At 35.4% G+C, this 10403-nt stretch overlaps 2 protein-coding genes across 3 annotated transcripts in view; one reads left to right on the forward strand and one right to left on the reverse strand.

The window, feature by feature from the left end:
• Window positions 1–813: 813 nt before the first annotated feature.
• psen2 (presenilin 2) lies at window positions 814–8636 on the forward strand. The gene is made up of 11 exons (XM_016470113.1): window positions 814–922; window positions 1635–1799; window positions 1924–2132; window positions 3028–3169; window positions 3317–3384; window positions 4660–4880; window positions 5452–5550; window positions 5718–5768; window positions 5895–6014; window positions 6223–6338; window positions 7692–8636. The coding sequence occupies exons 2-11, from the start codon at window positions 1668–1670 to the stop codon at window positions 7845–7847; spliced, it is 1314 nt and encodes a 437-aa protein (XP_016325599.1). The 5' UTR covers window positions 814–922; window positions 1635–1667; the 3' UTR covers window positions 7848–8636.
• An 82-nt stretch (window positions 8637–8718) lies between these two features.
• LOC107675704 (protein dpy-30 homolog) overlaps window positions 8719–10403 on the reverse strand; it is a 3063-nt gene continuing 1378 nt past the window's right edge. For both annotated transcript variants that reach the window (XM_016470127.1, XM_016470121.1), the window contains exon 5: window positions 8719–10110. In XM_016470127.1, the coding sequence (XP_016325613.1) occupies window positions 10038–10110 (73 nt within the window). In that variant the 3' untranslated portion in view covers window positions 8719–10037. The remainder of the gene's footprint in view (window positions 10111–10403) is intronic.

Below are 10403 nucleotides of genomic sequence, written 5' to 3' on the forward strand. Positions count from 1 at the left end.
TTTTTTTTTTTTTTTTTTTTTTTTTTTAATCACTCAAATTCAACACTTTACAGTAACCAGTGGGTGAACACAAAGAAAAAGAGATACAAAATTACAATGAAATAAAGAGAAAATAAAAAATAAATAAATTACATAAAAACATGGAAATGTTTACATGCATTAATACACTTAACAGCTTTCTTGTTTATCAAATTGTAAATTGATTTTAGGTATTATTTAACTTCTGATTTCAAAATGAGAAACAATGGTTTATAATTGCCGTACTTGCATTTATGTATACTAAACTTTGCCAGCAAAAGTAATAAATTAATCAAATAATATTCCTTATGGAAGTGTATCAATATCACAGTTAAATCTGTTTACAAGGAAAAAGTTACTGAGGTAATATTTATAAATGAGTTTGAAAGAAATTTATTTTACTTTATTTGTGATTAAATATTTATGAGGTCATTTCCAGATTTTATGCCATATCAAACCATCAACACAGCTATTCCAGAAAGTTACAATAGGAGGTCTAGAGACAACATCCCTTTGAAAAAGGGCCCGAACCTGTCGATTATTGTGTTTAACAGAGGAAGAAGAAAAACAAACTCGACCAACAGCAGTGTCAACAGGATCAAAAGACTGCAGAGAAGATTGGGGACATGTATTTTTACAAAGCATTTTTAAACCAGAGGGGACAGCATCCATAACTACAGCATATTCTTTAGGAATGATTGGGATTTTAAATTTAGACAAAAATTCAGAATAAGAGTAAATGATGATTTGTCGCCGTGACATGTGGTCAGCTGACGTCACGCGCTCGAGCGTCACGCGGGGATCAGCTGATCGGGATCACTTCCGCTTTGGAGTTCGCGATGTTTTGACGGAGTCCTGCTGCAAATATCGCTGCTCATTCATGTGAATACGGTCACATTTGAAGGTATTTCAGTCTTCTCATCTGTGCACTTCATCAGATGTGGTTTTACTTTCGACGCGGGGAGGAACTGGTTTTCCAGACACATTAGGAGATGCTGGGCAGTCATGGAGCATGATAAATGCTTTGATCTGGGTTTTGTGGAACATTATTGGAATATGACAGTATCATGAGTAAGAGCAGGGGTGTATTACACTCATTATAACTGCGGGAAAACGCGCGTATTTGTCCCAGAGATTATTATTCTTTTATAAAGATAGACGTTTTTTTGTGTGTGTTTTAATCTAATCCACTTACAGAAGAACTGTGGTACTATTATAATACAATGTCAGATGGTAATATCATAATGGAAGTGTATATGGAAATATAACCCACACAGATGGATGTTATAAATTGATTTTCTTCTGTAATGCTATATTTTTTTGTCAAATGCAGTGGAAAATTAAGGCATATACTAAACACAATCATATTTATGGATAAATATAACCATTCATAATAATAATTAACAGCAATATTTACTTGCATATGTTCTTATTACACCATTTTAAAGCATGTAAAATGTCGCACAGAGACTTCCTTGATAAGTGTTGAGTGGTGATGCAAATGAATTATTGAGCCAACTCTTAATTTTACATATGTAAGCTACTTTATGGTTTTCCATCATGCTTTTTGGTAAAGGCTGCATTTATGTTGATCTGGCGTGATGCGTTTGTTGCAGCTCTGGGCGTTTGGCTTCTGTCACCTTCTCTTCATGAATACTTCAGACAGTGAAGAGGACTCTTACAACGAGAGGTCCGCTCTGGTCCAGTGCGAAAGCCCAACCATCCCCTCGTACAACCAAGATCATGATATGTCTCTGCCCCAGGAAACAGACACCAAACGGGTAAGTGGACATGAATTCTCCTTCCTCTCTTTTGAAAGAACTAAGCTTGACGTGTGCTAATACAGAGTTGTTACTTTGCATCGACAAATCCCATTTTTATCGTCCTCGCCTGTAATTCCCGCAGCGGCGGCCGGTCAGCTCAGGTTTGGACGAGCCAGGGCCGGTGGAGCGAGAGCGAGCATCCACTCCTGACGGAGAGGAAGAGGAGCTGACCCTCAAATACGGCGCTAAGCACGTCATCATGCTCTTCATCCCCGTCACGCTCTGCATGGTGGTGGTGGTGGCAACAATCAAGTCTGTCAGCTTCTACACGGAGAAGACCTCACAGCGGCTGTACGCGCTTTGTTACCTCAGAGTTAAGCCAAAAATAAAAAACAATTCTGTCATTCATTATTCATCCTCATGTCATTCTAAACTTATATATTTCCATGAAACTGCGTTTCAAAAGGGGATTTCACAAGATATAAGGAAACAAATGTAATATTGTGAAATATTATTACAATATAAAATAACGTTTTTCTATTTTAGTATACATTAAAATCTAATTTATTCCTGTGATGCAAAGCTGAATTTTCAGCATCATTACTCCAGTCTTCAGTGTCACTTTATACTGGATTAATGGCTGATGGAAATTCAGCTTTGCATCACAGAAATAAATTAGACTTTAAAGTATATTCAAATAGAAACCATTATTTTATATTGTAATAACATTTTGCAAGATTACTGTTTTTTTCTGTATTTTTGATCAAATAAATGCAGCCTTGATGAGCATAAGAGACTCCTTTAAAAAACATTACAAGTCTTACTGATCCCAAACTTTTGAACGGCAGTGTATATATACGTGTATATATATATACATGTATATATATATATGTATATATATGTATATATAATCAGTCTTTACTACCACCTTTGAAAAAAAAAATGTTATTGTTGTTTTAAATATTGTTTTTAATATTACAGTTTTTCAAAAAAAAAATCATTTTTTTCCCCCTTCATTTACCTTTTTGTTTTTAATATTATGTTTTTAATATAATTTTTTCAGTATTATAAAATGTGAAGAATTTGCTTTCTATAATATTGTTATCATATTGCTTTGCAATGTAGGATGTGTCATAAAAAGTAACAGCCAACAGATTTGAGGGTGAATGAATGATAACAGTGTTTTCTTATTTGAATCAATCCTTTACAAAGAAGCAAAAATGTATGGTTTGTGTGTGTTTTGCAGCATCTACACTCCGTTCGAAGAAGATCCGAACTCCGTCGGTCAGAGGCTCTTGAATTCGCTCCTCAACACCATGGTCATGATCAGTGTGATTGTGGTCATGACGATAATACTGGTGGTGCTTTATAAGTATCGCTGCTATAAAGTGAGATCCTCTTTATTACTACAACACTATAGAGTTCTGTGGTTTGACTGTGACTTTATGATTATAACACTATAACTAAACTACTCCCGTCTTGTTATAAAAATCCTTGCTGTATTTTCTGAGAGGTGTTTTTCTGTGTGTGTGCAGTTCATTCACGGCTGGCTGATTCTGTCTTCACTGATGTTGCTCTTCTGGTTCAGCTTCATGTATCTGGGGTGAGATTCTGCTGAGCTTCGCTTTCTTGTAATACTGCTACTGGATGGATGTGTCAGCGCTGGATGATATAGCTGAAATCATGATATCTTCATACTTTTAGCCTTTCGAGAAGACTGCGTCATTGATTTCAATTGTGATCACGATTTGTGGTTCTCTCAAATAATTAAGCATAATCACCTGCAATATTGTTTTTTGTTCTTTTTGAATAGAAAATACACAATTTGCAATTATTGGAATTAATATTGGGAATTTAACTTTTTTTGGGTTTTAGCATTTGAGAGAAGCTTCTTGGTTTTACCAGTTTTCATAATGTAGAGATTGTGTTAATGTATGTGATAAATATAACAAATAAGGAAACCAGGTGAGGTCAAATAAACAAGAAAAAAAGTAAAAATGAGATCAGTCGTGATTAATAATCACAATGTAATTTTTGAGCAAACTAATAATGAGTCCTACCTTTTGATGCTATCCTAATATTTATCTACTTGCTCTTAAAAGGATAGTTCACCCAAAAATGAAAATTCTGTCATTAATTACTCACCCTCATGTCGTTCCAAACCCGTAAGACCTTCGTTCATCTTTGCAACACAAATTAAGATATTTTTGATGAAATCCGAGAGCTTTCTAACCCTCCCATAGACAGCAACGCAACTGAAATGTTCCCAGATCCAGAAACGTAATAAGAACATCAGTAAAACTGTCCATGTGACATCAGGGGTTTAAACATAATTTTATGAAGCTGCAAAAATAGTTTTTGTGCGCAAAGAAAACAAAATTAACAACTTTATTCAACAATTCTTCTCCTTTGCACCCTAGCACCATTTTGGAGAGTATCACGATGCATGCACAACATGAACATGAGTAATTAATGACAGAATTTTCATTTTTGGGTGAACTGTCCCTTTAAATGGCTTAGAAGAGTGATTTTTGTTGATTGCAAAAATGTGGTTCAGAAAGTGGCTTTTTTTTTTTTTTTTTACACTAAATGAGCAAACGAAATAATGATATCTAATCATTTTTTATGGAGTAATATAACAGTACGTGGTAATAAGCAGCAATATTTTAAAGAATGTAATATGACAGAGTTCCATGAACAATTTTGAGTGATTATGTAAATGAATTGATTAGCAGAAATGAATCAAACTAGATCGATTGATGATGATGAATCAAACACTTCATAATATGACCCCTTTAAATCATCTTTATTCCTAATTTAGTTCCTTATTTATAAGTAGTTGTAGTTCCTAACTTTTGTCAAACCCTTTCCTTTCCAGCGAGGTGTTCAAGACGTATAACGTGGCTATGGACTACCCAACGTTAGTGATGATCATCTGGAATTTCGGCGTCGTGGGAATGATCTGCATCCACTGGAAAGGGCCGTTGCGGCTGCAGCAGGCGTACCTTATTGTCATCAGTGCCCTCATGGCCCTCATCTTCATCAAATACCTGCCCGAATGGTCAGCATGGGTCATACTGGGAGCCATCTCGATATATGGTACGGTGCCAGAAGATTGATTGACAGACCACAAACCATCTGCTTCTGCATTTGTTCTTCAACTTCTCTGTCACTTCCTATACTGTGACTCTCATTCACATTTAAAATAAGGATTGTTATTTCTTTAAGGGGTTAATCAGGCCTAAAATTAATATTCTGTAATTATTTAATCTGTAATCACCCTTGTTCCAAATTTCTTTGACTTTCTGTCTTATGTGGAACATGAAATAATACTGGGAAGAATGTTGCTAACAGTTTAAGTTCCCATTGACTTCCATTGTATTTTTTCACCAGTGGTTGCAGACATTTCTCAAAATATCTTTTATGTTCTGCAGAAGAAAGAAACGCTTAAAGGTTTGGACCGACATGAGTAAATTATGACAGGATTTTCATTTTTGGATGGACTATCCCTTTAACTTGTTTAATGTTAAAAATTCAGTTCTTAAAGGTACAGAACATAATTTTCTAAAATTTTTTGTAGTGGCACAGAAATGGCAAAATCACTGAAAATGCTCATATCTGTGGGATTAGTGCACATGATTGTTTCACGGTTTGTGTGTTTATTTTCCAGATCTGATAGCGGTGCTTTGTCCGAAAGGCCCGTTGAGGATGCTGGTAGAGACGGCGCAAGAAAGAAACGAGCCAATTTTCCCTGCACTCATATATTCATGTATGTCTTGAAAAATGAAACCAAGAACATACAGCATACAGACTCACAACAATTGGGATTGTCTAAAAATGACACTAGTTTGCATCACCACATTTGTAATCAGCTAGTTTAACCACTTTAAGTCCAGTCAAGATGGGTCATGCACTAATACATTTTCTCTTTCTCAGCTGCCATGGTTTGGATGGTTGGCATGGCTGATTCTAGTAATCCAGATTCCGGTGAGCTGCACTTTACTAGTGCTTTTTAGTACTTTTTTCCAAGACCTTGAAATGCTTTGTGTGGAAAGTGGAATCTAATACCTTGTAACCTAGATATTGGTGAATAAGCTGTTGTTGTCCTCTCAGCTGATGAAAGGCAGCGGAATGAGGGCGGAGCTTTAGCACAGGAAGGGGTGGAGTCAGAGGATGATGCGACTCAGGGAGGGAGGCGTCGGTATTCAGCAGAAGAGGACCTTGAGGAAGACCGTAAGTGGTTTCTGTGACTACAGCCTCAGTGTGATACAGATCATGTTCTTTGCTTACAGTACTTCACTTACAAAGCATGTAATTAAGGCACAATGAGGTGAACTAGTTAAAAATGCCTCGGGCAATCAAAGCAAACTTAACAAACAGGTTTGACTATTTTCATTCTAGTGTCATATGCTGAAATGCCTGTTGGTTGGCTTTCTCACAGGAGGGGTGAAGCTAGGTCTTGGTGATTTCATCTTCTACAGTGTGCTGGTGGGAAAGGCGGCCACCACCGGAGGAGACTGGAACACCACACTGGCCTGTTTCGTGGCCATTCTCATCGTGAGTGTCTCAACTAGCCTTTAAGATCCGTCATGTACAGACTAACATTCACTAATAGAGATGTTTTTTAATGTTTAAAGTCTATTATGCTTGCCGAGTCTGAATTTATTTGGGAAATGTATCAATTGAAAATGGCTTTTTTATATTCAAATATATTTTAAAATGTAATTTATTCCTGTGAATTTTCAGCATCATTACACCAGTCTTCAGTGTCACATGATCCTTCAGAAATCATTCTAACATGCTGATTTGCTGCTTAAGAAACGTTTCTTATTATTATCAATGTTGAAAACAGTTGTGCAGTTTAATATATTTGTAGAAAACGGTAGTGTAGTACAACTGTATGGACAAATTGGTGTCAGATATGAACTATAATATTAAATGGCTTTCATCTGTTCAAGAGTTACTATGCACTGCCATTTTTTAGATTTGCATTTAAAAAGTTGAAAAGAGTGACAGAAACTTGACTTCAGTAGACACATTATTACAAGTCATTACATAACTAGTTAACTTTAATTTCTATAGAAAAAGAAGAAAAAACAAATATGTGACCCTGGACCACAAAACCAGTCATAAGGGTCAATTTTTAAAAATTGAATAAATAAATAAATAAATAAGCTTTCGATTGATGTATGGTTTGTTATGATAGGACAATATTTGAGATACAACTATTTGAAAATCTGGAATCTGAGGGTGCAAAAAAAATCTAAATATTGAGAAAATCGCCTTTAAAGTTGTCCAAATGAAGCAATGCATATTACTAATCAAAAATGAAGTTTTGATATATTTACAGTAGGAAATTTACAAAATATCTTCATGGAACATGATCTTTACTTAATATCCAAATGATTTTTGGCATAAAAGAAAAATCAATCATTTTGACCCATACACTGTGTTGTTGGCTATTGCTACAAATATACCCATGCTACTTAAGACTGGTTTTGTGCTCCACGGTCACATATAAACATCTATAATAAAAGGAAATCCCAAAATGCATTGTTACAAGTACATACTTTTAAGTACCTCTTATATATTGTTATATTATATTATTATAAAACCTATACTTTTATATTTATTAAATATAAAAATGTTTTTACTCATATTGTTTTTTTTGTTGTAATATTTATATTTAATTCAGTACTAAAGATATTGATAATAATAGTTTAATTAAACATTGACTGTTGTAAACAATAATTGTTTGCTATGTATTTTTATTGCTAGCTACTGTATGTTGAATGTTCCAAATGAGTGGATGATGTCTTAGTGGGGCAGTAGAAAGCTCGCTAGGTTTTGGAGCAGAGCCTAAGAGTTTGATTTAGGGTTGTTGTTGCTGATATTGTGGTTGCTTTGCAGGGACTGTGCCTGACGCTCCTCCTGCTGGCCATTTTCAAGAAGGCTCTGCCGGCTCTGCCCATCTCCATCACCTTCGGCCTGGTCTTCTACTTCTCCACAGACAATCTGGTACGGCCCTTCATGGACAGCCTGGCAGCCCACCAATACTACATCTGACAGAAACCCACTGACACATGAAGGACTTTATCAGAACACAGTCATTATGCTTCAGTGAGATTCAAACGTTTTTATTTCTCATGAATCTGAGTGAGTGAATGAAGGTGTGAAATGTATCAAAACAAGCAAACCGATTTCAGTTCTGTGTTGTCATACATCTTTGCATTGGCATTTAGTTTTTTATTGAGAAGCTGCACATCAGCTCTTTAGAATATACAGTAGGTTTACCTTTTTTTTTTTTTTATACTTACTGAGAAGGTAAATGACTTTTTGGCATCCCGACCAGTGTCAGTGAAGGGTCCTTTTTCATAAATACGACTTATGAAGTGATGAAAAGATTGCTGCTAGTTTCAGTGGTGAGACAGAAGCCTGTATATATGGCCTGCATACAGCAGTGTGAGTGCTGTAAGCTTGCCAGTGGTTACTTACAGCATAATAAACTAATCACACAAATAGAGTTTTTCCTGCATACTTTCGTTTTTAGAATCCCTAATATTGTGGAAGGCTCATGAAAGTGTATAACGTAGGTTTATCATGATGTCGGCAAACGGGATGTGATCCTAAATCAACATATTTGTTGGACCTACATAGGGCTGGGTGATATATCTAATATTCACAATAATTTTGCTGGCGATATCAGATTTTTATGTCATTCACAACGTTGCATTTTAGTTGCAGAAGATGAGAAACCAAACCTAAGATTAAACACGTTAACATTTTATGGATGGCTAAAACGGAGCAGTTACCAACCTGTCATGTTAGCTCAGGTCCATTAATTAATATGAACAGAGGCGACTTTTGATTTGAATAATGTATCAGTAAATGTTTAAATTAACATTAGCTAATATTAATAAATGCTTTAGAAGTCTTTTTCATTTTTAGTTCATGTTAACTAATGCTAACAAATCGTATTGTAAAGTGTTACCCAAATACATAAACACCAAGATATAAAACGAATAATGTCAAATGGCTGTAAAATATAATTTAAAAATGTATGATATATTTAATATTTCCTAAGCTGTATCGCCCAGCCCTAGTCCTGGAACGACATGCCAAAATCCTGGTCACTGATGTAATTTTTGTGTTTGGAGATTTTAATTGAAATGCACATTTGCAAGTATCAGTTTACGAATTTGACAAAGTCTTTGGTTTACATTTGGTCTACAAACTGTTTGCTGACAATGTCACAGGCACTGTCAAATTTTAAATGAAGTACACTGGGAACGGTTATCTAGGATTTCTTCTAGACCCATATCAGGTATGCCAGCTCTTAGAAGTTGTTGGTGCCTTGCTTTGTGGTTTTTCTGTGCCATTGAAATTGCAGCCGAGAACTAGTGCACTGGAGGTACAATACATTACAGAGACACAAGGACAGAAACTGAATTCTTTTACTCTAGTTTACAGACTTTCAGGTCAATAGCAATGTATTCATGCTGTTTTTCCACATCATATTCAATGTAAAAAGGCATCTATAATCTTAGTATGAATTTTCTCAAACTAATTGAAAACGTGTTGGTCGTATATAGCGCCGAGAATCATTCTCTGTAAGATGATCGGCTCTCGGCTTTATAAATGTGTTCCTTTTTTATCAGCTGTTACCTGAATGGAAACAAACCATTGCTATCACACGTTTTTATACTGCTTTATGAATACAGAGACCTTTCATGGACATGGTGATTACGGCTGCTTGAGAAACAGATGTGCTTTGAGCGGTTTAGGAGTATTTTGCATATGCTGAGAGCGTTTAATCTTTATACTGAAGAAAGAAATTATATTTACTACAGATTAAAATTTGAATTGTTTTTATATGTTCACAGTTAAAAGGAATTGTTTTCCTCTCTCGGTTTTGTTTGTTATTGTCATGCACAATGCTAGGTGTCGTGTAATATTAAAATATCAAGCAAATAAATGGGAATGAAGGATTGTTCCTGAGCTGGATTTTTGTACATGCCAAGCCAATTTAGTGTCAATTTTAGCTGCCTTATTAATTACCAAATAAAGAAAATCCACACCAGTGAAACATATGGCTGCTTGAACATTTTATTAGAGCTTAAAAAACTACATTAATGTTGGCAAACAAACAGTTTGAAGAGAGACACCATTACATTTAAATTCACAAAAAAATACATAAAACAAAAAACTGTAATCCTAAATCTTCCACCCTGTGCATCTTCCACACACACTGCGTCTTTAATTTCGTTCCTCAAACTGGGACTTGTTCTTCAGTAAGAATGCCGCTAAAAACTCTATGGGATTTGGAGGCCTGAAGGAAGATGGATAGTGGAATTAGATACATAAACGTAATTGATACAAGAAGGACATTTTATTTTGATCAGACAAAAGGAATGAATTAAAGGAATTACTTAAAAGAATAATTTACCCCCCAAAAAAAGAACATTTGCTTAACATTTACTCAGCCTCAGGCCATTCAAGATGTAGATGAGTTTGTTTCTTCATCTGAACAGATTTGGAGAAATGTAGCATTACATCACTTGCTCACCAATGAGCAATCAACCTCTGCAGTGAATGGGTGCCGTCAGAATGAGAGTCCAAACA

This window comes from Sinocyclocheilus anshuiensis, unplaced genomic scaffold, assembly GCF_001515605.1.
Source record: "Sinocyclocheilus anshuiensis isolate Anshui unplaced genomic scaffold, SAMN03320099.WGS_v1.1 scaffold469, whole genome shotgun sequence".
Lineage (NCBI taxonomy): Eukaryota > Metazoa > Chordata > Actinopteri > Cypriniformes > Cyprinidae > Sinocyclocheilus > Sinocyclocheilus anshuiensis.